The sequence below is a fragment of the Harpegnathos saltator genome, unplaced genomic scaffold (assembly GCF_003227715.2).
Source record: "Harpegnathos saltator strain DR-91 unplaced genomic scaffold, Hsal_v8.6 scaffold167, whole genome shotgun sequence".
Lineage (NCBI taxonomy): Eukaryota > Metazoa > Arthropoda > Insecta > Hymenoptera > Formicidae > Harpegnathos > Harpegnathos saltator.
The window spans coordinates 670880-698874 of NW_020229947.1; the positions used below are offsets into that span (position 1 = coordinate 670880).

At 38.0% G+C, this 27995-nt stretch overlaps 3 protein-coding genes across 6 annotated transcripts; 1 reads left to right on the forward strand and 2 right to left on the reverse strand.

Moving 5' to 3' along the window:
• Positions 1-706: 706 nt before the first annotated feature.
• Positions 707-4489, reverse strand: LOC105191774 (uncharacterized). 3 transcript variants are annotated; one of them, XM_019845365.2, is made up of 6 exons: positions 4091-4489; positions 3893-4029; positions 2667-2779; positions 1654-1885; positions 1260-1499; positions 707-942 (listed from the first exon to the last, which is right to left on the reverse strand). In XM_019845365.2, exons 4-6 carry the CDS (start codon positions 1828-1830, stop codon positions 790-792), a joined length of 570 nt encoding a protein of 189 aa, XP_019700924.1. In that variant the 5' UTR covers positions 1831-1885; positions 2667-2779; positions 3893-4029; positions 4091-4489; the 3' UTR covers positions 707-789. The 3 variants fall into 3 exon arrangements, with proteins under 3 accessions (XP_019700924.1, XP_025152808.1, XP_011153726.1); XM_025297023.1 differs by lacking the exon at positions 2667-2779; XM_011155424.3 differs by lacking the exons at positions 2667-2779; positions 3893-4029; positions 4091-4489 and adding an exon at positions 2004-2288.
• LOC105191778 (2-oxoglutarate dehydrogenase, mitochondrial) lies at positions 4242-17457 on the reverse strand. Its single transcript, XM_019845366.2, has 15 exons — positions 16716-17457; positions 16293-16402; positions 15567-15848; positions 13815-14025; positions 13065-13242; positions 12354-12469; positions 12127-12266; positions 10907-11052; positions 10331-10520; positions 9530-9751; positions 9020-9296; positions 8050-8135; positions 7628-7948; positions 6810-7094; positions 4242-6647 (listed from the first exon to the last, which is right to left on the reverse strand). Exons 1-15 carry the CDS (start codon positions 16915-16917, stop codon positions 6447-6449), a joined length of 2967 nt encoding a protein of 988 aa, XP_019700925.1. The 5' UTR covers positions 16918-17457; the 3' UTR covers positions 4242-6446.
• Positions 5334-27995, forward strand: LOC105191779 (probable phospholipid-transporting ATPase IF). Of its 2 annotated transcripts, XM_025297021.1 has the most exons (20): positions 5334-5514; positions 17911-18015; positions 18235-18489; positions 18600-18749; positions 19122-19417; positions 19607-19821; positions 20291-20577; positions 20837-21016; positions 21136-21283; positions 21368-21510; positions 22188-22427; positions 22960-23102; positions 23215-23374; positions 24534-24842; positions 25298-25484; positions 25593-25738; positions 25944-26047; positions 26172-26379; positions 26604-26786; positions 27117-27995. In XM_025297021.1, the coding sequence occupies exons 1-19, from the start codon at positions 5512-5514 to the stop codon at positions 26742-26744; spliced, it is 3420 nt and encodes a 1139-aa protein (XP_025152806.1). In that variant the 5' UTR covers positions 5334-5511; the 3' UTR covers positions 26745-26786; positions 27117-27995. The 2 variants fall into 2 exon arrangements, with proteins under 2 accessions (XP_025152806.1, XP_025152805.1); XM_025297020.1 differs by lacking the exon at positions 27117-27995 and having other exon boundaries at positions 26604-26916.

Genomic DNA, 27995 nt, shown 5'->3' on the forward strand with positions numbered 1-27995 from the left:
TTTTAAAAATTCAATAAAAATTTAGTAAAAATTCATTCTTTAGTTTTTACGAATATTAAAAAAAAATTCATGATGGGCACTTTGAGCTAACTCCAACCAAATGTTCAGATGTCGCCACATATTAAGGAAAGTGGCGGCTCATAACGGATTCTTTGAAACTAATCACGCGCATTCGCAAAAATAATATGGATCCAAGAACCATGAGACCCATTATTTTCGCCAGAGAAAATATATTTTTAGTCTATCTTGAAAAATATATACAATTCAAAAGATTATAATATCAACAAAAATAATGCTATTAAAACGATTCATTTTGCAGTTTAAAGTCTCAATTTTTCAACAATATTAATATTCGAATTTTGCTAACCGATGTCATCTTTTATAAGGATCTTTTATAAGGAATCTTTTATATTTAATTAACAAATGAACGAAAAATAGCAGTCGTTTAATTTTCAACTCTATTTTCCAGTACTAAAATAATTAAAAACAGTATTCAGCATCATGTGTTTCAATAATTGTTTTATATATGTATAAAAGTATGTGATATATATATATATATTATTAACTTATTATGTAGCACATATTATTTTCCTATATTATTTACATTGCTGAAGAAAAATGAGAAATGTATATGAAAATTAAATAAAATAACTCAATATAGCAACATGTTTTTTTAATTAACTCGAAATTATTTAAATTGCTTTTATTTATTAATTCTTTTTAGTGTTTTACATTTTTTACGGCACATAAAAAATTGAATGAATTTTATTATGAACAATGAATATTACATTATATTCCCCTTTCGGCTTCTTCGATGAGTCCTAGAAACGATTTAGTCACTATCCTGCTTAGTTTTATACCTAATTCTTTTAAAATATCCTTGAACATTTCTATTATCTCTTTCTCCTTTATAAAATTCCTCTCTTCTTCTGTCGGGTTTCTCTGTATGAATATAAACTCTATAGTAATTGTGTAATTTTATCAATTTCAGAATTTTTTATCAATGTTATATAGTTATATGCCCATATGTGTATATGTATGTATAGAGTGTCTGACATAAAACTCAATAAATCAATAAATTATTATATTACGAGTACAACAAAATCAATAAATTACTATTACGAGTTTTGCAAAATATTATATGACTTCTCAATTTATTGATCTGTTTTAACTTCACATAGTTTTTTTCTTCAATTGTCAGACACCCTGTATATTGTGTATATATATGTACGTATATGTATGTATAAAAGCCCGCACACCTGTAGTGTTAAAAAATCACCCAAACAATCGATCTTATGCAATATTAAATCAACTCTCTCACTGTAACGTTGATAAGTGTAACTTGTAACAGAAATAGTCCTTTTGTGTCCATTACTTTGCGAAAAAATATCTATAAATTCCTCCGCGAGAGGTGTAGGAAGGTATAATGTTACATAACTGTGATCAACCATTTGTTCAATATATATATCCTTGTAATAAATTATCTGCCCAGTATTGTCCTGTATAATAAAGAAAAATTTTATTCAAATTACACAATAATATACAATAATACAAGGTAATTTTAACGATGGTACTTTCGTTAACGATGCCACAAATAACGTTACGTGTCATAAAGGCGAAAGTTAGATTGGATAAAAAAATTATAATACTCACTTCGAATTTTCGCAGCATAAAAACTGCTTCTTTTTCATACTGTTTATTTGTATCGAAGTAAAAGTTCTGATATGTTCTTTTGAAAGAATATTTAAGTTTAGGATTAAATTTTTTGAATATTGACATTATTTTCTCTATGTTGTCGACCTCTGCGGTCATTTCATATTCATATATCATGTTCTTGAAATCGTTTAGAAGATCTGATGACTTTGTTCAATATATTTCTGTTGCTCTGCAAACAATGAAATAAATATTCACAAAATTCTCTCGATTTACACTTCTTGCCTTTGCATTATGGTAATAAAAGATCCGAAAAAGATTCAACAAACTCGCCAAGTTCGAAGACTAACCTTCAACGTTATATTATTCCGTAATTTCAAACCGCAAATGAAACCCCGTCTCGTGAGGACAACCGTATATAACGTACGACGAATAGAGAATCTTATATACGCTTCTACTCACAAGGAAAAGAGTGCGTGCTCATGTATAATATAAATATAACAATATTCAACAAATTTAAACGAATGGCCACGATAAATATAGCTTGTTGTCTGTCAAGATTATCTTCTCAAGAAAATAGAGGTCACCGATACTTTTCGGAATATATACTCGCGGTTCTACTGGTATACATTACATGTGCGAACGAAAATATTTAGCAAGAATTTTCAAATTTAATATATATATATATATATATGTTGAATTTTATTTATATAAATTTTTATGTAATTTAATTTAATTATAATCAATGCAATTTAATTAATTCTATTATATTATATTTTTAAAATTTGCATCAGCTTTTAAACATTTATATATTGTTTAGATATAACCCAAAATTCAAATTTGAAGGAAATCTTGCTTGCAACCTTAAAGAGATACTCAAGTGGATGACGAATTTAAAAAATATAACCAATAATATATAGACAATTATTCAAACGTTACATCAAATAAATACACAAAATCAAATTTAAATAAGTTTTATTCTTTTTCATAACAACTTCTAGTAAATGCCTTACAAGTGCTTTTCTGATTGACTGTGAACCACTTTTGAAATTACTTTTGTCGACAAAAGAGAATTCAAAATACTGATCTATATCTCTGCTGCATTACCAATCCTTTCGAAGAGATCCTGGAAAAGGAATAAATTAAACTTATCTTAGATGAGACCTGGTTTGCAGAAATCGCCCTATCGCTTTTCACGCGCTCATTCGGTAATATTATTTAATTAATGCCTTGATATTTATGGTGGAATTTATTAGATGACAAAGTACTTTCAATTCAATTGTGTGGTTCAATTTTGTAGTTATATTTGCACAAATGCGCTGTGACATTAATTATCAGACAACCTGTCTATCTTTTCTAAATTATTCAAAATGAATTGTTGAAGATAAGAAATGCTTATAAATATGAAATGAAGTAACTCGGTACGCCGATCTTCTAGAAGCTATCTTCTAGTTAACTTTGGATATTGTCACTCTAATTGCTTTCCTTTTGTCAATTTTTTACAATTTTATATTAAGGAATATAAGTTTAATCTGGAAGAAGTTTAACCGGATGAACGCGATAAATATAGCCTATTATTATCCATCGAAATCGTCTTCTCAGAATAATAAAAATCACCGATACTTCGTGTTTGTGTTCCGAGAAGTTACATTGCTAGATATCGTTATATGCGCGACCGGAGATAAAGCGAGGACTTTTCAATTTTTAAATTGATAACGCATCGCATGAGCGATAAGTAAATTCAATTAATCGCACTTCACTTGATCAATTAAATCGCAAAGTCACTGTGACAGATCTCGGAAAGTGCAGAAGAGACCAAAGGTACGGGCGTTATTGTTCACCATTCGCGGTAACGTAAGAGGCGATTAGTAAGAAATAGATGTGCGTAAAGCGCTAACAAGAAAAGAGTGAAACTCTGCTTACGACAATAGGCAAACCTTTATATGCCCAGATAGCTAATCTTACGGAAACAAATCGAAATGTAGGTTGTAAAGGAACCGATCTTTGTGCACAGAAATAAGGAAGAATCTTTTAGGTAAATATAGAGACGTATTAAGTGGTTTACTAAGAAAAACGGATGCAATTGTCACAAATTGGAACACTCATCATTCATCAGAATATTCGTCACTGTTTGCTCCAAATAAAGTAGGATCTACGCCGAGAGTACGTCGATGGAAAAGGATTAGAAACTGTCGTTTCGTAATCACTTAATCGTGTTTAAATGAAGCGTAATTCTTACCCGACTTCCGCTGCCAGTCTACTATCAAGTTACATTAGCAGACTCCGTCGGCAAAACACTTAATGCAGATGGCCATGAATGTCACATTCTCTCCTCGACTACGCTGCCGATCTTCCCACATTTTGTTTATCGGTTAGCTGTGGACAACGAACGGAGAATCATAGATTCGTCGATAAAGATTTTCTTATGCGTACTCACCTCCTTCGGTATCTTCAGTTCACCGACTTGGGGTTCGCCGACTATTTCCTATTTTAAACTCTTTTGCATTATTTTGCCTGACCATGAATTGCACGATCGACGAAGTCGTCGAGTTCACGCGAAACTTTCCACCTTTCCACATGTCCTTTGAAAAAAAAAAAAGTGACCACTATCCCCGACCATCGACGAATCGCTGCAGGTAAGTTTTCGTCTCTCCGAAAGAAGCGATCGCTGTTTCAAGAACAGAAGAAAAGTTCTTCAAGGTCGTCGAGCAACCTGCTTGACCGTGACTGCCCGCGACGTCGAACATGTCGACGATTTACAACAGATAAGTGTAATGCGCGGTGACGGAAGAATACGAAGTACGGAAGAATCGTCAGTTTTGAGTCCATGGACGTTATCTGCTGTTCGCGATAAGCGACGGCCCGTATGCCTAATCGCCGATGGACGACAAGGGTGGGTGCGCGCAAATTGTTCGATAAAGATTTCCTTACCCGTTCTCACGTTCGGATATCTTCAGTTGCGCTCGCCGTCGCCGTCGACAAGTAACGGACGCGCGCGCGCGCGCGCGCGAGAAATCAGACTAGCGAAAAGTGTCGTGCGCAAAGACAGTGCTTCGGCACTTGAGGAGACCACCGATAAGGTTCAAGTCGAGGTTATTAAGTAACCAGTCTCGCGAACTTCGGTCGTTGCTGCAGCAGCGCGAGTGCCTAAAGTCTCAGTACGTCTCAGAGGCGTCTAAAAGGCGTCCGAGGCAATCGGAATGTACTTTAGACGTCTCAAAGACGACCCTTGGACACTCATATGATGTCCAAATATAAAATTTCTCAGAGTCCAGCGATATGCGATAAAGAAAAAATATACTGCGAGCAAAGGAAAAGCCGCGGTTTCGACAAAGAATAAATATATTCGGCACTGCACAACGTTTCCCGGGCTCATTTTTCAGATATAGCAGCGCGTTGCATTCGTTTTCATGGGGTTTTCATCGGAGAAGCGTTTTACATCGGGCCCGTTTGGTCCGCTCGTTATCGTTCGCCGTGCGAATTGATATTTGCGTAAATATCAGTATTGCAAATAAATATTCAATGAGCCTCGCGAGCTAGTTTGCAGTGCGGACTAAACGCTGACAGAGAACTGCCGAAGCGGGATTAACAAAGAAGTAAGAATCCGATTTCTGGAGAAGATCCATTCTTTCTAGATCCCTCTCGGCGACGTTGTGTCTTACGCAAAGGGTATCGAGTTGGTGACAATCAAAACGTGATGAATATACGGTGACGTGTGCATTCTTCGGTTTATCTTCGTCACCGAGTAGTGTAGAATCGAACGAAAATAAAGAAGAGGACGACTGGCCAAGCGGCGATACAAGTGCCCTTTCCTTGTTGTTGTAAAATCACGCACGAATATCATTGTAAAACGAGAAAATGGTAAGAAAACCTTGTGTGTGTGTGTGTGTGTGTGTGTGTGTGCGCAAATTTCTTCGGACAACGTAAAGTCTCATTTCGATAAGCGACACGCCATCCTATCGTCCAGATATTTGTTCATCGTGAAATTTTAATCAAGTTACTTTATCAAGTTTATCAGGTTAGTTATTACATTTTACGACTCTCCAGCCTCGTGGAAAGAGAACCCTCGAAAGAAAACGTCTCGAATTCGTGTAACAATGTGAGACGACGTCGTTATAAAGCGAAATCGGCCAGGAGCGAGAGATGTGGAAGTTCAGTCGCAGCCGCGACCGGTTAACAATCGCGACCTTTGTCGGAGGTGCAAATTCCACCTGCGTGTGTAGGCAAGGACGATCGTTAGCACTTTCCGGTTGAATCGACGTTTAGCTTTTAGTTCCGTATCATGCGCGAGCATAGTGAGCGTTCTTGCTCGTCCGTGTGCTCGGGAAATCTGGTGGTGAGCGCGATGAGAATAAAAGGAAAAATGCGGAAATAAAGAAAGTAAAAGTACGATGTGGATTCGTAAGAGAAGAAGAGTGACGCCGTGTTCAGATCGCGAACGCATCGAGTACTTGTGTCTGTTGGTGAGTGCATGGAGTTTACACGACGGGAAAATTCACCGTGAAATTAGCCGGGCGAGATACAATCGCACGCGTTATTTTTCCAAACGACGAAACTCCCGTTTCTATCGCTTTCGTCTCTCTAAATTCCTTGGAATGCGACTCCGATCGAAAAGCAAAGCTCGAATTCGAGAGAGGTTTCTCGCTCGTGCACAATGAGTCGCCCCGAATTGTCGATCCGTCCAATCAATCCTTCATTTTTTTGAATCATCATGAGTAAAATATGAACGATTTTACTTGAAGAAATTTCACCGAGCTGGTCGTGGCGGTGTTGTTAGAATTTACCGCGCCAGATCAATCGAGACTCATCGCCGTTGCGATCATATTTTCGTACTCGTTCTTATAAATAATTTTGCTGCCGGTTGCTGGCGAGGCCGAGCTAGGTCGACCTCCGTACTTCACGTCCTCCAGCGAGATCCCCAACGCTAAGGCTATCCTGTCTCTCACGTAGTAATAAGCGCCCTGGTTTTTATGATCCTCTTGCAGCCACATGATCTGCACATGAAGAACGACACGACTCACGATTAATCTCACTCAAGAAGCTTACGATATCATTATTCCCCTTTGGCGGAAATTGGCGCGTGTCAACGCTCGCGCCAATTTCCCAATTTCGAGGGAGACAATCGTTTAGGTCACTAAATCGACAAATGTTCTCACTTTTGCACGCGGATACTTGGCGACTTCCGCCGCCAAAAGGTGATAAGGGAAAGGGCATAACTGCTCGATCCTGATAATCGCTATCTTATCTTCCAATTGCTGCTCTTTTCTCTCGATCACTACGTCGTAATATACTTTCCCGGAGCAGAGCAACACTTTCTTCACATTGCTAGGCTGCACGTAAGGATCCGGTAGAACGTGCCTGAAGCTCGTGCCTGGTCCCATATCCTCAAAATCCGATACCGCCATTGCGTGACGCAGCAATGATTTGGGGCCCATGATGACCTGAGTAACGAGGATCGATCAAAATAGCACGCTACAATTTTTACATTTATTAATATTTTTGGATTGATTCTTTTACAAATTAATCCGAGGACTTGGAGTCGTAGGTAGAAAGGAGAGAAACGCTGGCACACACGACAACCCGTGTAATATTTTTCCAGAAGATGGAAGATATTAATAATTACTCGATCTATTCTCTAAACTTCTGCACGATTTTTCATTCAAAGCGAGTAGAAATTCGCCTCAGACTAAAGAATTGATTCTATATAAATGAATATAAGCGAATGAAATATAAATGAAAAATCGCTCGCATTCGAGCGAGTAACGCTCGAGTTATCATTGTACTTTCCGCGTGGAATTACGTTCCAGGAAATTTAGCAAACATTCTCTAAATTTTTTGAGATAAAATTTCACTCAAAACGAGTGAAACCCCATTCGAGGTGAATTACTACCTCTGAGAATGGCAAGAAGAAATATTTCACTCAAACTTGAAGCAGATTCCACCCATAGAGAAGAGAATAAATGGCTCAACGAACCAGCGGTTTTCGGAACGGCATCTTCATCTGCCGACGTATGAGATGGAAGAAGTTGGCGGGCGTCGTGGGGTTGCAGACGATCCAGTTGATCTCAAACAGCTGCCTGGTCATGATCTGTTCGACGGTCTCGTCGGCTGGAGCACCGGGCTCCGTGCCGGGCAGACGAGTGCAATCGTCGTCGCACAACTGAAGAAACCTCTCCAGTCTGGCCGACGTGTGCTCCGGACCTTGACCCTCATGACCATGCGGCAGAAGCAACACCAGCCCTACCTGCCTACCCCATTTCGTCTGGCCGGAGCACAGCAAGCAGTCTAGTATGACCTGTGAGGCGAAATTGTTCACGAAGCGAGCTTGCAGAAAGAGTTGCGCAGGCTGACCGTAAAGAAAAGAGCGCGAACAATGAACGAAACGAGCAAAACTACCTGACAGGTATTGGCGAAGTCGCCGAACTGCGCTTCCCAGATCGTCAGAGTATTGTGGTTGTACGCCGAGTAGCCCAACTCGAACCCTTTCGGCGTCAACAGTTCGTAGAATGTTAGCAGGATCGTGAGACTTTGTTGAGTGATACAAACTTAATTTAAAATTGTCACCCTCTCAATGTTACGTACCAAGTCAAATTGTGTCAACTATTGTCTCTAGATTCCTCGCAGTGAAATTCATTTTGCTATTACCGTTAAGAGTTGATTGTGCAAAATTCTGTCCGTACTACGAAATAAAGTGTCGCTTACTAAAATCAAAAGTATACTTTTTAGCACGAGTAACCGCAAAAGTGATATAAATATAAAATGACGCAGGTCTTCCCAGGCAAAACGGGAAGTCACAGCGAAAGTAAAATAAATAGCGAATGATGCTATAAAAATTCACTTTTCGATCTTTCCCTCGTTATTCTCATGTCGCCGTGATCTTTTTCTTCTGTCTGGATTAACACGAAGTGTAATTAAATTAATCGGGCAATTAAGAAAAACAAGAAAAATAAAATAAAATAATTATTTCCTAATTGTAACATACATTTGTTTGTTTCTGCCCATTAAACATAAAGCTATCACTGTTTCGACGCACTGTCCCCGCTTCGTTGAATAGTCAATGACGATTGGAGGAATCTAATAACCTAATTGCATTGCGTATCAAGACTATTGTGCCGGTTGCTGTATCTTACAACTACAACAACACGTGATGGACTCAGCCGAACGTCACTTCTCAAATGACAAGTATCTCTCGGTTGCAGCGTCTAAACAGCTAATAAACAACCAAACAGCTGATAAATCGAACCTCAGGAGCAGCGACATTAGCTGACTCCATTCCAAGGAAATACGTCGCTGCGATTCGGCTGCATTTCAGCTCCTCCTGCTCCTTTTTTACATCTACAAGCGTATACCTTCGCAGCAAACTCACCGCATACACCGTACTCCGACAACGAGGAATTCGTGACGGTGTAGAGAGCCTGGCCCGGGAAAACGTCGTGCAAGATATTCTTATAGGTCTTGTCTCTGCTCTGATCGTGAATGATGTGTATCCTTTGAGTGAAAGTACCGCGCTCGACGTCCTGCCCGGACAATCTCACGTGATGACCTTCCTTCAACAAGCTAAGAAACGCCATGCACTCCGCCATCGCCCAGTCGATCTGCCGGGCCTCCATCAGTTTCGCACGCCTGTCCATCGCTCTCAACACCTATAGAGCAACATGGCCATGACCTTCGAGCGGTTTTAACACACTTAACACCGCGTCATCCGTATCTGCACGACATAGGCAACGAATAAGTACCCGTAAGGGCCGGTCCAGCCATTCGCAGCTGAGATTTCACTTAATTGACAATGATTTTATTGAGTATTCAGGAAAATGTTGAGTACGGATGACAGCACATAAATATCGTTGGCGATATTTGTACACATTTCGCGACTAACTTGAACGTGCGCTTCGATCTCTTTGGGAGGAGTGGATATAGCCTTGCATATCGCTTTGATGGTCGCCGTGTCGATACCGGTCGGCGGTACATTATTCTTCGGACTCTGACTCGAGAAGAAGTCGGTCCAGGGTACATCATGCCAGTCGCTCATTTGCATGGAGCTGATGGTCTGAGCTTTTTTAAACTCCTCATCGCAATGACTCAAATACTTGCTTATTTCCTGCGCAACCGAAAATAACAACATATGTAATAAAGCCCAAAAATTGCCAAAAATATGAAAAAAAAAGGTAACATAAAATGAAACAAACGTAACGTAACATTCTTACTTTGAAATATAATCGCCCTTTATTCCAATACATTCTTTAGAGAGATGAATTAATTTATCACTAAAAAATATTTAATCTTTTGTCCCTAAGATGAATTAACGCTGCAGAGGTCGCTTCTTCATCATTGGTAACCAACCACGCAAACCGCACTTCAATTTTAATTTAATTTTCAAGATTGAAATTCTATTAATGTGGAAAAAAGTACGAATGACAAAGAAATAATTTTAAGTAGAAAATTTAAAAATATTCTTTTGTGATGTAGAAAAATTAATTTATCGTTGTAAAACATGTATTAAAATAAAGGGTGATTATACGAAAATATAAAAATGATTTTATTTTATATTTTGTCATCTTTCTTATATTTTTCAAACGGAAACTTTTGGATCTTAATAGATAACAATAGATTTTCCTTTGGGTACACAGTCGCGGAGGAAAGATTAAGTTACCAATCGTTATCAAAATATTTTGTCAACCTCTTTGACGAAAGCCTCCGTTATCACGTCTTCCTTGATAAGCTTATCACTGTAAATCGAAAGAACGCTTGGATGGCTTTTTATACGTTTATACATAAGCGGTTGAGTGATCATCGGCTCGTCCATCTCGTTGTGGCCGTTCCTTCGGTATCCAACGATGTCCACTACTACGTCGTTGTGGAAGGTGGCTCTGATATTATGTGAAAAAATGATCTTTTGTGTGAAGTCAACGGATTTTCATAGCAAGTACTAGTTCTGTATAAAAAAGAAAAGCAGAGCAGACTAGATATTTATTTAATCCTCGAATAAAAATAGCGCATAGATCTTTGCGAGAAATATTTTTTTTTCCAGAGAAGAGATAGACAGCACTTGAAATTAATTCCAGGACAGATCTTATCCGTCCACTTGTATCTTTGAATAAAACTCATAGAAGTTCTTCAATGTCGATATTAATACCGCGAGTCCCAAGTAAGATAAAATCATCACGAGTACCACAAGAGAGCCGATAGATCGAGATTATACGAGTTGAATATTGCACGTGTGCTATCTTGATCTTTATCTTTCATCATGATTTACCGGTACTCGCCGGCCACTTTGCTGCAGTAAGTCACCAAATCGGGATCATCGGCGTGCACATGGAATATAGGGGCGTTAACGACACGCGCCACATCCGTGCAATGTGCACTGGATCGTAAATACCTCGGGTCGGTCGTGAAGCCAATCTAAAGTCATGAGCAGATGAATATTTGAGAAGAACTGTTTTGCTGAATATTACAATTTTGACATGTAAGCCCCGAAATTCTTTTTTTTGTAAGAATTGAACCTGTTTACCTTAATAAATCAGCTAATATGAGCCGATATTTATCCTAAATGTATATTTGATCCTGAATTTCATGTATTTATCGATTATAAGTTTCGAGTAAGATTAAAAGATTACAATAAATGCTGGAACATAATTACGAGCGTACCGCTGACGATGACGATTCAAACAGTTATTTACATTTCAGAAGCTGACAGTCAATATCGGATGATTCGTTCGCTCTCTGCGAAGTTATTTGTTAACTTTTCTTAAAAACAAAACTGAACTGTCATGCCATTAAATATTAGGTACTTCAGTCATTTCAGTTGAGAAAATATATTAATTAAAATGTTTCCATGCGCACATTAGAAAAGTACAATACAATTGTAAAGCTCCAAATGTTCAAATTTTCCAACAAAATCAACCTTGTGCATTTAGCCTATAGCATGTATATTAGTATTATTAATATATTAATTTATCTTCACAATAAAATTACTCGTCGTTACTAATTGAGACATTCGTTCTATGCCAATAATTGTTTCACACGATTTAATATTAGCACAAGGCTGATTAGATACGTGCATGTAAGTGCACATGAGACTATCGATACCGATTGCGTGCTAAAGATCGGTATCATCAATATCACTATGATTTTTGTTGATAATAAGGTGTGGCATTAGTGATAAGAAATGGAGAATGGATCTTAATTACTCGTATATAAGTTACAGAGAATGACACGTTGACCGCTCAGATGTTGTCAAATTGTTATAAATTTAGTGCTAATACAGTATTGTTGCGTACATAATATTTGTGTCGTTGTTTGTTTGGCGAACAAGTGAAATGTTGAATTGAACTTAACTATTGAATTTGATCACTCCAACACAACGAAAACTTGTCATTGTGTTGAGGTCAACAGAAATCAGCATGATTCAACGTGTTAACCAGCGAATATATCGCTTTGCACTGTATTTGATTTAAAGCACGATTCAATGTTTACTTGATTATTAATCACGATGTGTAAAACGCCACCCGTCGTATATTCCGGTAGATTCGTGAGGTGCATCGTTTCGTAAACAACACCTTGGCCGGCGAAGGCGGCGTCACCGTGAACCAACACCGCCAATGACTTTTTGCCATCTGAAGATACGGTTTTACATGAGAACGGATTGTTATAGCCTTCCTTTATATTAACGGATTATTATCTGTTACCGCGCCAATACATACACTTGGAATCACCCTTTTCGACTTGTTCAGCGCGAACACGGCCGACTATGACCGGATCGATCGCTTCTAAATGAGAAGAATTCGCCATTACGGCGAGAAGCATTTTTTTCTTACTTCTGAAAGTTGTCGTTAATAAATCAAGTTGGCGGAATATCGAAGGACAGAAATTAAAATTCTCCTGGTTAACAATCAGTCAAATTTATAAGAACCAATCAGAGCGTGCGCGTGAGTTTTGCAGTGCGATAATAAGATAAATTTATCACAAATATGTTAAGATGAACTTATTCATTTAAGAATTTAGTAATTTTATTTAAAGTAAATTGACTAGATTTTTTTTTAATTTGTACCCATAATAAATTTATTATAAAAACTTATTATATATATGCCTGCTACAATACGGAATAATAAATAAATTTATTATTGCACTATCAAAACCTGCGCAAGGAATAACGATATCTTTCTTTCTCTCGCTCTCTCTCTCTCTCTCTCTCTCTCTCTCTCTCTCTCCCCCTCCCTCCCTCCCTCCCTCCCTCCCTCTCTCTCTCTCTCTCTCTCTCTTCTCTCTCTCTCTCTCTCTCTCTCTCTCTCTCTCTCTCTGCCTTGTACATACAATTTCGTCTTAAACGTAATATAGAAAATTAGAATGATTGAGATCGCAATTAAATGTCGAATAATATCGTTAGAAACTTTAATATCGAGAATCCTCTTCACCTTTCCAAGAGCTTTTCCGAGTGCGTGCCGAGATGATACTTCACGTCACCAGAACCGAATCCTTCTAAGGCAATCGGATTGAACTGAGTTAACAATTGAGCCAACGGTTTCGAGCATATGTTCACCAAGGTATTCAAACGACCACGATGTGCCATGCCGATAACTATAGATTCCACCCCTAATAAATATACCATTCATAAGAGTTTAACGAGAAATCTCTTTCTCATTTGAGGTTTTTCCGTTAACTCTGAACCGTGGATGTCTAATCATTAGAATTGGACATTTGACATTAAAAATTATGAGATTGCGAAAAAGATTATCTCCGAGCAAACTTAATTATTCCGTATCCTTGTGCAGCGTGAAAATAATTGTATCGACTCAATAAGAACCTAGAAAGGATAAATGAGCTCGAAGTCGCCGTTGATAGACTTCTCACCCCATCGATACTTCGCTCTAAGACTCAGCCGGAGTCGAAATTTACGCCGACATTTGGAGTCTGCTATAATTTAACAAATCGCCCCGATCATAAATCTCCCCGATTGTTCGTCAATCTGTATCTACTTTTGTTACGTACAATATTCGCACAGCCGATTGATAAATCGTTATTTGCAGCGTCAAGGTAGAACATACATATAATAATCCGTACAATATTTCGAGATTCCCAATTTACTCATCCAAGGTCGACGAAATTTGCAAGGTTAATACAGGAGCAAAATTTCGACTCGGGAAATATAATTCTCTGTCGTTTACCATTTTCCGCGGATGTCTCCATGCATTCCGCAATGGCCGGTATGAACGATTCGCAACCTTCTAGTCCGAATCTCTTTTCCGTGCCGTACTTCCTCGCGAGGAAATTCTCAAAACTCACAGCCCTCATGATATTCATCCAGATCCACTTCCGATATTCCGCCGGTAATTCCCAGACGCCCGGTACTTCAAACTTATCCCTCAGCCAATCTAGCTGGTGAAAAATATAATCGGTGTGTGTCCCGCGGGTTTACAACGTAGACATCCTTCATGTACCGTGACGTAAAAATTGGAAGATGCATCGGCAATGATCAGCACGAGCCTTCAGACAATTATCGTCTGGATTGGGGAAGTAAATTTCGAAAGAAGCCGCAAATTAGCTCGTTAGAAAGAGAGAAAACGGTATTCAAGAAGTAACGAACCGTCTCACAATTTCCGCTACTTTTCCCACCGAGTTCTTTTGCTTTTCTCATAGGATTCGTTTCTGTTCTTTCTTTAGATGCAAAATAAACGACGAAAGTAACGTAAGAATTATGATCAATACCGTTAACCGAACATGCAATTGCGTTATCGTCTTATCTTCACTGATAAAAAGAAAATAAAATAAAATCGCTATCAATACGTTACTGAAACAAAGAAACTTATAACTTGTTGCGAATTACCGTTTATATGTTTCGTGGCAAAAAGATTTTGATAAACAATAATATATAATTTGATACAAAATAATAGACATTAACTTTTTCCATCGCTACGAGATAAGACCCGATAAGATAGCGAAAAGCGAATTAAACATGATATCTCGACGTCTGCCAAACATGAATCGATCAATAACATGTGTGTTCTCTATTCCATTAGTTATTGATAATACTGCCGGCGAGAAGAAACTCGGATTTGCAAACTCGCTTCGGTTAATTGCTCGCTCGAGTGATGGAACGCGCGTGACAATAACTAATCTCGCAACTTAATCTGCGTGTATCGATTAAAATCCGCTCGCGTATTGCTTATCATCGCGAAGTATCGCTATTTGCGTCCAACTGTAAAACTCGGTGACAAAGTTTGCGTTATTATTCCTAGGAAAACGAATCCCGCGTGTACAAAAATCAAAGGAAGAAATGCGGACAAAGAGACGCGCGTTATCATTATTGAATTATCAACTAAGAAACTGAAATGAACACTGAAAACCACTTAGTAGAAATCGAACCGAGATTAGCACATTAAACATTGATAAATTTTACAAAAATTATATTTTAACGTATTACATTTCCAGACTTTTTTCAGAGGCCTGTCCAGATTCAATTTTCAATTTCCTAACGTCCTACATATAGAGTATCTAAACAAAGGATTCAGGATTTTAAGGACAAGTAATACTATATAACAAAGTGAAAGAAAAGAGCCCTGAATAAACATGAGTCAAAAAATTAATATGTTATGAACAATTATTTATTTCACAGTGAAAAATCATTAAGTTATTGTTTTAATTAAAATAAATAATTGTTCATAAGTCCGACAATATTGATTTTTCGACCCATCTTTATTAGGACTTTTTTCTCCCATCTTGTCAGTACTGCCTTTAAAGTCCTGAACTTTATTTTTTTAATACCCATATAGTTCTATTTTTTGTTGATATATAACATGAAGAATAGAGATCCTACTTAGGATTATCTCTCTCGGCTCGAACTCACCGGGCAGAGACAATGGTGATATGCTCATTTCAGTTTGTTGTATAGTTCAATACATATATATATATATATATACCACGTTCAGGTCGTGAATGTACGTGTACTCAAGACCGAGATGGCCGCAGTAGACTTTGTTCAGTCTCGTCAGTATTTCCCGTAAAGGCAGGCTCCTCTTCTTGCCGCCGATCACTGTGAAGGACGCGAGCGGGAATTCCCGGTTCATATCCGCTTCCGTCATACCCTTGAGATGCTGTCGCACTACAATGGCGGGTGGTAGATCTGGGGTACCTTGCAGCTTCGCCGACTCCGGATTCTGAATGCCCAACGGATCGGTATCGGCTATCAAATGGCCGCGTGCCTTGAACGAACAAACAGCCGTTTTAGTCCGTCTCTTCTACACACACGTGCACGATTCGAGATGCGTCCCCAGCTTGTCATCGATCGACAGTGTTAACATGCTACACAATCGTGGCCTTATAAATTTATCGAGAAGTAATCTTGCTCAAAAGTAAAAATTCGTTCGACGCGACAGTGAAAATGCCGCCACTCGAGATGGAGCAAGAGAATGAATATTTCACTCAAACTTGTTGAGTGGACTTTGACCGCATACGAGAGAATGCTTTACGAAAGATGTTTTTACTACGAGATTCAAGCGTATATTTTCAACTTTAGTCGCCGAGCGAACCACGGTTCAGCCATTTCTTTATCGTCATCTTCAATTCGAAAACAGTATCGACAGATCATCGAAGATTGAAGACTAAAGTAATCAATATTGTCCATGACATTTATGAGGGATATATACTTGATAAGCTCGAATCGTAGCATTGATATCGAGTGCGCCGTTTATGTATTGATCTCCCTGCATTGGACTGTCCGACTTAGATCGAACGGGTTCTTTCGGAAACAGCGACCCTACGAGTCATTTCAAGTCCGAAAACATGAGATTAGTTGATTTTCAAGTTATCCGTACTTTTAACTTTTTCAACTTTTTAAACCTCACGTCTTTCTATTTTAAAAATTTGACACTATTTTAATAGAGATACAGCATATAGTTATAAAAACAGTATTTCGAAAGCAGCGGAAAAAAAATTAAAAAAATTGTATCATGAAAGCTTGGAAAATTGTGATAACAGAATGAAAACATTTTTTTTATAAATAAATTATCACTAGACAGAGCCGAAAGCATTCTGTTAGGTAATAACCGCACTAATCGGAAAACATTTACTGTGCGATTGCCCTTTCTTCAAATTTGACGGGATCGGATTAGAGGACAAATTGACGCGGATCGAACCAAGTTTGGCTTGGCGGAGGTCCTTGGTGTTGTCAGCGTGGACCAACTTGAAATACGAGTCCCATGAGAAGCTCACGGATCTTGGATCTTTCAGCCATGCCTTGTATATGTAATCCAAATACTGGCTGTTGGTCATACTAAGCACATTGCTCTTCTTATCGCCGGCATCGTGTTTGCGGCGAGCTGGATTTTCGCGAAAGAATCTGTTGTGCGGAGAAAAGTTTCGCTCTCTACTCTTGCGAGATGCTTAAATTAGAGAACGAATAGCGTACGAACTGTCGGTATAAGCGCGACACAATGCGTTGAATGTCCTGATGAGGTTGTATTTTCGTGCAGTACATCGCCATTAGTCGCTACACCACAAACGAGTACAAGAAACAGCGCGACGCACGCATGAAACAATGCGAAGATCCAGCAATCGGGCGATTTTCGAAGTCTGATCTCGCCGGGCGAATCGCGCGAGTGAACTGACAATTTTTTTTCTTCCTTTCTATTTTATAACTTTACGTCATCGCGTTGGTCAATCGTGATTAATTTCGTATCACTCTGTTTAGTCATGTCCAAATATTTGGCTACATTCTCGACTGATATTATCATCTCGGGCAATCATTTCGGATTAGAAACTAAGTTCACGTTTCTCCTTCTCTCCTGTGGTTGGGGGTGCAAAAGTTTTTAATTTTTTAACTAAACATTAACAGTAATTTTAAATTTTATATATGTAATTTAATTAATAGATTTAACGATAAGAATAATATTAATCAGTCAGAAAATATCGGATAATATATAAAAATCAAATAATACATATTAATGCAATTACAATAATAATTGTAATAATATAATTGACGATATGCTAGTATTATTAATACGTTTGACGATATATTTAATACTTGGTATTTTTTATGGCATTAAAAATATGAATTATGTACGGGGTGAAGCAATAAACTCACAACAAAATTACCACCTTGAATATCTTCGAAATATGAGAGTAGGAGAGAAACTTATCTCGCATATATAACTGATGACCATCTCGCGGCCATCAATGCAGCATCGTAATCCCTTTAATTACCATTGAAATTTTCTTCAATATTTTCATTCACCAGCGTAAATAATCAAGTATCTTTGTTCACAGGGCTCTACCACTTCGACATTAGGCGACCACAGAGTCGTGAAAATAAATGTTAAGAACGATCCGCTGGAAATACCTTTCGTTAACAACCGGATCGTATCAAATAAGGTAAGGCTTGTGTGCGTTGATTCCAAATCGTGCGTTTTTCCATCGATTTAATGGCTGGGAAAAATTCACATTTCCATCGGAAATGTCTTTTCCGCCGACGCAATGATTTTTCGTCGTTGATCGAATGATCGTCTATATGTCGCGCTCTTGTTAGTTTAAATGTAACAGAAATATTATAATAGTATCGGAATATATTGCAATATTTACCGCAATACACAGTACACACTATGGAACTTCCTTCCGAAGAATCTCTTCGAGCAATTCCGAAGGATAGCGAACTTTTACTTCCTGCTGACGACCGTGATCGCGCTCTCGATAGAATCGCCCATTTCGCCGGTGACCAGCGCCTTGCCTTTAGCATTCGTCATCCTTGTAACTGCGTGCAAGCAGGGATATGAGGATTACCTGCGCTACAGAATGGACCAGCAAGATAATCAAAGATCGGTCACCGTTATCCGCAACAAATGTGCGCAGGTTCGTAGGGCGCGCGGCGTCATTAAAGTGCGAAATCGCTCGCGCTTATTCCGCACGTGATTTTCCACGCGATGGAACTTCCCGCGATTGATTAACGTTAATACCTGCAGAATATACATTGCGAGCAGATAGTAGTAGGGGACCTCGTGAAAGTCACTCGAGACGAAGACGTGCCGTGCGACATCCTTCTTCTTCATAGCGAGACGCCGGGCTGTTGTTACGTCACGACATCTAATCTCGACGGGGAAACAAATTTGAAGGTAATTATCTTCGTTGATAATTCGCCGAGAGAGAGGGAAAGAGAGAGAGAGAGAGAGAGAGAGAGAGAGAAAGAGAGAGAGAGAGAGAGAGAGAGAAAATAACTAGCAATTACTTTTATCTATCCGGAGAGAATGAAACTTATACGCCAAGAAGAAAGTTTCTCCGAGGAGACTAATTTTTTTTATGAAGGCTCTCTCAGATATTCAATTAACAGTGTGTTAATTTAGGTCAATAACTGTCGCGCAAGGATGTTAGTAGCGAATCATTCTTCGATAATGCATTGTACGTGTCGGTAAAATTGAAATAGCAAATTCTGGAACACGCGCTGTGCGCTACAAAACTATTTCAGATACTTTCAATGATCTTTTCAGACATTGTTAATCCCGAAAGTCGTCTCAAAGATGTCACTCGAGCAAATAGTGGCTGCTGAAGCAACAATCACGTGCCAGCACCCCCTGGCTGATCTCTACACGTTCTTTGGCAAGCTCGAAATTAACAATGGCAATGAAATGACTAATGGACACCTGACGATAGACAATCTGATGCTTCGCGGCTCGCGACTAAAAGACACGGAATATGTAATCGGCTATGCAGTCTACACCGGACAGGACACGAAATTGTCGCTCAACTCAAAAATCGTCAGCAATAAATTCTCGACTGCCGAAAGGTGATGTCGCTTCAATATTCTTCAAATGTAAAAATACGATCATTCCGCTTTCGCTAGATTCACTCTCGCATTTTCGTTACCGCTGCTTCAATCATTCTACGAATGGCGTCAATCATCTTCAGATATATCTTCATTCGAGAAGTTATTTATTTGAATTTATACTTACAACGAGCTTTATCGCGTTCGCAGGTCGATCAATAAATATCTTATCGTGTTTATCGTGTTACTGTTGCTCGAAGTGCTGTTGTCAACTATGTTGAAGCTGTACGTCGAAAGCTACTCGAAGTGGGAAGTTTACTTAGGCTCGCACTACAAAACTACCTTCTCCACTCTGGTTATGGATATCTTGAATTTCGCCATTTTATATAACTACATCATACCGATATCACTGTACGTCACCGTCGGTAAGATGCACTTGTATTTATAATGAGAAAAGAACGATCGATACTTTGAAAAGTCAATGATCAAGCCTCTAATGCTCTATCAACAAAAAATAGAAACTAATAAGTGCCAACCCAAAATGTCAGTCACTAAACCCACTCGATTACGAATATAAATTAAAATAAAAGACGAAAAAGGGAATAAAAAATGTCTAGTGTAATTTATTATCTTTAGTCTTTTATCCGTCAAAAAGGGTCGGAATAATTTAAACATCCGGATAACTCTTGTAAAAGTCTGTCTGTGAATTTCTTCTTTCCTTTTATTTTCGTGACTCCATTCTTCATTGTTTACTTCATTTTCGCGATTGAATGCATGCCGCGACTAAGATCTTGCGTTGACTCTTATTGGGTGTTTTCTTGCTGTTGATTCGATAATTGGAAAATTTCACAAGCGTATCATCGCATCAACGACGAAATTCACGACCCCCTTTAGAATTACAGAAATTCCTCGGCTCCTTTTTTTTTGGCTGGGACTTGGACATGTATGATAAAGACAAAGATCAGCCAGCACTCGCCAACACGTCAGACTTGAACGAGGAGCTCGGCCAGGTTGAGTATTTGTTTACCGATAAGACTGGCACGCTCACTGAAAATCTGATGGTGTTCAGGCGCTGTTCGATCGACGGGAATGTATACATGGAGAAAGATTGCGACGGGAATCTTTACCTACTACCGCTAAGCGGAAACGAGGAAGAAGCTGTGAAAGTGACGTCGTGGCAGGTAAATCTGCAACCCGAAGGCGGACCCTCTAAATCTCTCGGTCTTCATTCGAAAAGTAGAGCGACCGCCGCAATTCAATTCTCTGCCGCGATTTAATTCTCTGAAAATTAACAAAGAAGTTCATTCTCTGCGCGAGTGAGGAAGAATCGCTCGAATTCGAGCGCCTCAATCTCGTTCGAAAAAATGTAGAAGATGGACATCTCAATGTTATCCTCGCTCACACTCGATCCTGATGAAAATCGCACCACGATGATCGCAGGCGGAGATTTGGCACTTCATGATCAGCATCTCCCTGTGCCACGTGGTGCATATCGCACCGCCGAGTCAACGTCCAGTGGTCGTGGCCAGGCGCACATTGTTCCGCGAGAGCTTCAGATTGAAGAAAGTCACCCGAGTTAACAGCTCGCTGATGATGCATCCGGACTTGCCGGAGTATCAGGTAAAAATAGCCATCCAATTGGCGCGCATACGCTAACGATTCCCGTTCCCGTAGCGCGGGCATGAATGCGCTCAATTGAGATCGCATAAAAGAATGTACAAACGTATGACATATGGCAGGCGGCATCGGCGGACGAGAAGGCGTTGGTGGAGGCAAGTGCCAGGTGTGGCGTGATTTTTCAAAAGGACACCAACGATGAAATGGAGGTGAAGGTTAACGGCATAGCGTCGGTCTTCAAGAAGCTGGAAATACTGGAGTTCAGCTCTGGTACGTGGTCGCGGCCGGACATCGGCGTAATCGATCGGGATGTCAATTATGTATTATACATGCATGTATGTATATATTGAACAGAACGAAAGAGAATGTCGGTAATAGTGAAAGACGAAACGGGCGATCACTGGCTGTACTGCAAGGGTGCGGATTCGGCCGTTTTTCCGTTGATCGTTAGTGGGAAAGTCCAAGAAGCGGCCGCTCATGTTGCCGATTTCTCTATGGTTCGTTGTTATCTCTCGCCAGCGAGATTGATAATACCGCAAATCACAGTGACAATAAGCGAGTCGATCGATATTCAACTGAACAGTGCGCGAGATTGCTCCGAGATCTGGGTGCCGAACAAAATTATTCGGTCTGTTTCTTCTTCGTCTTAACTCTCGGTATTCCCCGCCGTTCCATGTTAATTAAATGAATCAATTAAATCAAGTTCGATAATTGATTTATTCTGTTTGAGAAAAAAAGAAATTTTTTTTCTTTGTTGTTTGCGCGGAAGGAAAAATAAAAGTCACGAAATGTCAATTCTCTTACAAATATTTCGAACTCAAATTTCAAGAAAATCTTGATATGTTAATTAGGCCGAGTAATTAATTTATTTCATATTTAAGAAAAATAAGTAAGTGTTCTCTTCGTTATTACATATAGCGAAAAGTAAAATATTCTAAGATGGAACAAGGGTCATAAAATATATCGGTCTTCTCAGAAAATAGAAAGATTCAAAAGCGAAACTTGAAAACTAAAATTGAACTTGATGACGGAGGTACACCGAGGGTTAATGTCCAAATATTCGAGCAGTCAATACCAATTAGAATATTTTTGTCTCGCCTGATTGGATAAATCTCATACTGTGCCACGCGATATGTTTCATGTCGCGGGACTTGTCGAGTTTTGCAATTTTCAGAGAGGCTTACGAACGCTCGTAGTCGCATGCAAGAAAATGGATCAGCTCGAGTACGAACAACTGTTACGAGACATCGAACAAGCCCGGCAGATGATTGGTAGCGACAGAGCGACTCATATAACACGCGCATATAATCATATAGAGAACGGACTCACTCTGCTCGGAGTAACCGCGGTGGAGGATCGCCTGCAAGACGACGTGCAGGAAACCTTGGAGTGCTTGCGAGTCGCTGGAATTAAAGTTAGTTTATCGTACAAACATTGAAAGAAATGAAAAACGTAATAATACGATCGAGAGCACCGGCGACTCGACTCGACTAACCGAATTAATCTTTTGAGTTCTTAACCGGCGAGTCCTTAAAGGTACACACAATATGTATCTCTAAAAATAAGAATATTTTGATCGGGCTATTTACATCGCGCTCAATAAAATGTTTCTGAAACTATTCAGTTAATTCTTATCTTGGAAGTCAGTAATATTTTCCTCCGAAATGTATAATTTTTTGTACCTTTTCTTTCAACTTTTACGTCAAAATCATTTTTCTCCGATTAATATTGCTCCCTCCTAATCATGAATGATTGTAAAAAAATTGACTTCGTTAATTTTTTAATTTCTCATAATAAAAATTTTTAGTTCGTTCGTGCTCTAAACACTCTCTATTAAAATAATACTAAATTTCCAAAAACCGAGACTCTCTCTCTCTCTCTCTCTCTCTCTCTCTCAAAAGATTAATATCACGTGATGATTTTTTTAACGTGAACGTGTCGTTTAGGTATGGATGCTCACCGGGGATAAAGGAGAAACCGCGGAGAACATCGCTTTTCTTTGCGGTCATTTTAAAAAAGGTACTGAGGTTTTACGGCTGATGGGAGAGACTTCGGGACAAACCTGCTTCGTGACTTTGACAGTGTTCGAGTAAGTGCGACTTATGTACTCGTCAGCTGTTATTTCTTTCTTTCGACAACTACTTCTGTCAACTATTAATTGTATTATTCTCTAACGTACCTCGTCTCTCCATTTTGTACAGACGGAAAGTGAAACTGGAACCGCATAAGCAATATGGATTGATAATAGATGGTACGAGCATGACAATGACAATGCAAAATTGCCCGGAATTATTGAAAACCGTGGGAATGGCTTGCGAAGCTGTAGTTTGTTGCAGGCTAACGCCTTTACAAAAGAGCGAGGTAAAGAAGAAAGAAAATATATATTCTCACATCGTTACTATGTTCACGTGTCACGATGATGATGTGAGTTTTATTAGAACGTTTTGAATGGAGTAAAGGAAATGCGAATGCTGAAAAGACGCCCGAGTAAAAAGAAAATTAGATATAATTGTATGTAAATTATACATTTATATATAACTATGTCTAATTATATAATTATATATGATTATATATACATAACCTATATATATATGAATTTTATATATATATATATGTATATATATATATAGCCACATGTATAATTATATATAATCATACACGTCCATGCGGAGAAAGAGGCGCTGTTGAATAAAAAAATAAAAGAACATTTTCACCTAATTAAACGTCAACATTACTGGCTGCCACAAGCTATAATTATCTTTATATGATATTTTCTTAGTGTAGATATGTGTAATTATTAATTATGTATTAATTCAAATATAAAAATATATAATTACTATTTCTTGAGTATCTTAATATAAATTATACGGCACTAATTTACTTTACACGGTTAGTCTGTGATGTCAATAACGATTATTTCAATATGCACGACGAAGCCACTGTTTGTGTTTAACATTACATCGCATATTCACATATATTAGACTCTTATATATATATATAATATATCTTATATATATAATATTCGCAAAATCGAGTCTCGCGTTTCCTTTGCTTATATCTTCGCATGCATTCCGCTTGAACGTTGACGAAACGCCGATATTTGTGTTTGTCCGTATAATTTGACTAATACCATGTTAATGTTAATTGGCAATATTTAAGTATTTATTCTGCCTGCGAGACAAGTGTTCTATATACGGAAAGAATGTTACGTATGTAGTTTTTTTTATGTATAATCACGTTTTCAATTTTGCCATTTTTTTTTTAATGCACGAATAGATCGTTAGTAGAGTTTATCTTGCTAAAAAGCAACAGCAATTATTTAATAACAAATTTCAGTTCTCAAAATATAAATGGCACACAGGAAAAATGGAAGGATAATACGGCGAAACGTCGATATGTCCCACGGTTAAAAAATTCTGCAGTAATTTTTATCACAAAATTCTCTCCGTATAAGAGCCTTCTGCAAAAAGAGAACAAAGAACGACCGATTGAACTTATGAAACATGACTGACCTGTACAGATTGTGCACCTGATAAAAAACGCAAAGGGTCGTCCACATACCGCGGCCATCGGCGACGGCGGTAACGACGTATCGATGATACAAGAAGCTCACGTGGGAATCGGGATATTGGGAAGAGAAGGTCGCCAGGCTTCCATGTCGGCCGACTTCGCGTTCTCGAAATTTATGTTCCTGAAGAAGGCGTTGCTGGTGCACGGCCACTGGTATTACCAGCGCATCAGTATCTTGACGCAATATTTCTTCTACAAAAACTTTGTCTTCATCACGCCGCAGGTGCTGTTCGGCCTGCACAACGGATTTTCCACGCAAGTAAGAGTGACATCCTACACGAAAAAAACAAGTCTGTTAGTGTGTAACTGAATTTTTCGTTGCCCGGAAAGAATAGAAAGATTCCTGTGAAATGAGCGTCCCAATTAATAAACAAGTAATCTCGCAGTAGAGATAAATTAATTCAACGATTTAATAAATATTAAATATCAATACTTCGCTAATATACGTCCAGTAGATGTGCGGCGTTATTCAAACACGAGCTTGTTACCTTCAGAATTCATTACAGTTAAATGTTCAATTTTTTTGTTTTTAATTGCGGCAACAGAGAGATGCCATTCCTCTCGTTATTCAGTTCCTACTTGTCCCTACTCAGTTACTTTAACAAATTGAAATTTTTTCTGTACATAAGAAAAAAATCGAGCCAGTATCGTTATATCGTCAATTTCGAGTTTTTGGTGACTTTTGGCCCTCATGGTTTTTGTGAATTTTTATAGGAACTTTACGACGGTATGTTCTTCATGTTTTTCAACATGATATTCACGTCACTTCCGGTGCTGGTGTACGGATTATTGGAGCAAAGCTACAACGCGAAGAAGCTCATACAACAACCGTATTTGTACAAGCTATATAGAAAGAATTATTTACTGTCAAGACAACAGTTCATGATATGGATGTGTCTGAGTGCGTACTCGAAGAGAGTTCAGCAAGTCTTCATAAAAATATTGCAACGTAAATAATAAAAAATGTTAACAACGAATACTGACTTCGTACCGTCGTTATTGCTTTCAGGTTTATGGCATACATGCGTGACGTATTTTATGATATATTATCTCACGTACACCAATCCCGCATATTTATATGACAATACTACGGTTGGACAATGGGCTTTCAGCACGATCATTTTTCATCTAGTCGTTTTGATAACGAATATGCAGGTGCGTATATTATTTATTTAAATAAATATATATATATATGTCTTTAACTGCTATTGGCTGCGACAGCTACATATATTTACTGAAATTGTTTTATTTATTTCTTTTTACGTAGAATCTGTCCTGTGATATCAAGTTTAAATATGCCCTACATAATGATATATAATTTTATATAATTATATATAATCTTTTTTAATCGGAATTTCAGATATTGCTACGTAGCTCATACTGGACCTTCTATTTTGTGCTAAGCGTAATATCGTCCGAAATAGCATTCTTCTGTTTCGCGCTTAGTTACTCATACATAAAAAAGTAAGCGGACATTTTGCAATATCGGCAAATCTACAACAATTGTTTGAGATATTAAGTTTCATCTACAAAAGTAAATGCAATGTTCGTGATTACCTCTTTCGCAATCATACTAGTCTCTTTTCAGGAGATACGACGGCGACATGCTGGGGGTCTACCAAAAGTTAATAATGTCACCCTCCTTCTGGTTAATCACTCTAATCGTCATCGTTATTTGCTTGATACCCGATTATTTATTGATGACATATACCACCTATAGCCCGATGAAGATTCTTCGGAAGAACGAAGAATTTCCTCAATCTGATGATTGTAGCGACTACAGCTATGAGTTCGAGGTAGCATATTGCAATTTCTTTTTATCTTTTCTATGTGAATTGTTGTTTATATCATTACAGTAACAATGAGTAATAGTAATAGTAATGGATAATAGTAATAGTTATAATAAAACAATAATATAAATGATATAAAATAAATACGCGGCGTAAAACGTTGGTGATCAAATTCTCTCTTCTGTATTCTCGGTAAAGATTAAACGGGGAAATTAACGAATTGTTTCCAGACACGTCGCGGAAGACACATACGGAAAAGTAAGAGACACACTGAAAGAACTATTGTTCGCAGAAATCTCGATTCCTCGGATTCTGACCGGCAGAATGGTGATCAACTTCAAGGGGAATCCATACAATTACAGAATTATTGAAAAAAATTTTTAGCATTTTGACCCTCCACATGATGTTCTAAAGTAAATGTCCCATTCAGTAACCAAGTATTCTCATTATGAAAATAAATTAATAAATTAATAATATACGTATTAAGTTTAGTCTCCAAAATATTGATTTCGTTGGAAAGCTTCGTTGAAAAGAACATTTGTAGTTTTAATTGTGTTATATTTTTTAATTGTATTATATATTTATGTTAAGTTTTTTAATTGTATTATATTTTTTTAATTTATGAAAATATTTCAATTTATTTATAATATTTTTATTTGTAATATAATTAATATATTAATAATTAAATATATTATTAAATAATTAATAACTAAATACATTAATTATAATGTATTTATTTATAGTGGAACATTGACACTAATTGGGATATTTACTTTATCACATGGACAATAAAATAAAATACAAGTGTACTTGAAAAACTACAATATATATTGAACTTGAGATAAGATGTATCAAGCTAGTAAAAAAAATGCACGATTTCATGCATTTTAACACGCATGTTGGTCGGCACACTGTAAGAAGATCAACTCATAAATTATTACTGTACATTTTTTAGAAAATTTATGTAGTAAATCGAGTTGCTTCCAGTATGCCAGAAAAGGAATAAAAAATTGTGTACCGTGACGCTAACTTCGCATAAAACACACAATGTACGTGTAACGAACTTGAACCTCGACCTACCGCAATTAATTATGACGGCCAATGATTTGCAATACTGAAGTATTGCGCGTAAGGAAGAACAACGCGAGAAATCGAGCGGCAAATGACAATTGTAGTGTTCTCTAATTTCCCTCTTCCTCTGTGATGTATAAGTCATATTTGTAATATATATTTTATACTAGACTAAAGTGAATTTTTCTCCCTGATCCGTCGATATATTTCCATTCTAAATATAATACCAATTATGTGCATAATACCATTTATGTGCACACAATACGTTAACATATAAACTTTCTACCGTGCCCGTTGAGAAATTATGCGTCAATTAATTCCGTCAAAACTGAATTAAATAAAAACGTAGATTGCAATACCGGTTCGATCCAATACGTTACTTGCTACGAATGTTCGATGACACATGTGGATGATAAGGCACGTAATCTATTACAAACAAAAGATAGTGGAAGAACCAATCGGTACGAGAGCTAGCGCGGTACTGATCGATTTATTCCTGTGGATCGATCAGTCGGAGCGGACATGTTGATAAGTCTCGCGTCTACCTTCAC

What these genes read in the sequence shown, in the direction of transcription:
- LOC105191778 (XM_019845366.2), bottom strand. Translation starts at nt 16,917, where the DNA reads ATGACCAACAGCCAGTATTTGGATTACATATACAAGGCATGGCTGAAA. An exon ending in ACATTCACGACCTGAACGTG is followed by an intron (nt 14,026 to 15,566) that starts GTATATATATAT and finishes ATTTTTCACCAG; the next exon opens with CTAGATTGGCTGAGGGATAA. An exon ending in ACATCGTGATTAATAATCAA is followed by an intron (nt 11,053 to 12,126) that starts GTAAACATTGAA and finishes TCATGACTTTAG; the next exon opens with ATTGGCTTCACGACCGACCC.
- LOC105191779 (XM_025297021.1), top strand. An exon ending in AAATTCTCGACTGCCGAAAG is followed by an intron (nt 19,418 to 19,606) that starts GTGATGTCGCTT and finishes TCGCGTTCGCAG; the next exon opens with GTCGATCAATAAATATCTTA. An exon ending in TGAAAGTGACGTCGTGGCAG is followed by an intron (nt 20,578 to 20,836) that starts GTAAATCTGCAA and finishes CGATGATCGCAG; the next exon opens with GCGGAGATTTGGCACTTCAT.
- LOC105191774 (XM_025297023.1), bottom strand. Translation starts at nt 1,830, where the DNA reads ATGATATATGAATATGAAATGACCGCAGAGGTCGACAACATAGAGAAA. An exon ending in TTATGCTGCGAAAATTCGAA is followed by an intron (nt 1,500 to 1,653) that starts GTGAGTATTATA and finishes TTTATTATACAG; the next exon opens with GACAATACTGGGCAGATAAT. An exon ending in GTGATTTTTTAACACTACAG is followed by an intron (nt 943 to 1,259) that starts GTGTGCGGGCTT and finishes ATATTCATACAG; the next exon opens with AGAAACCCGACAGAAGAAGA.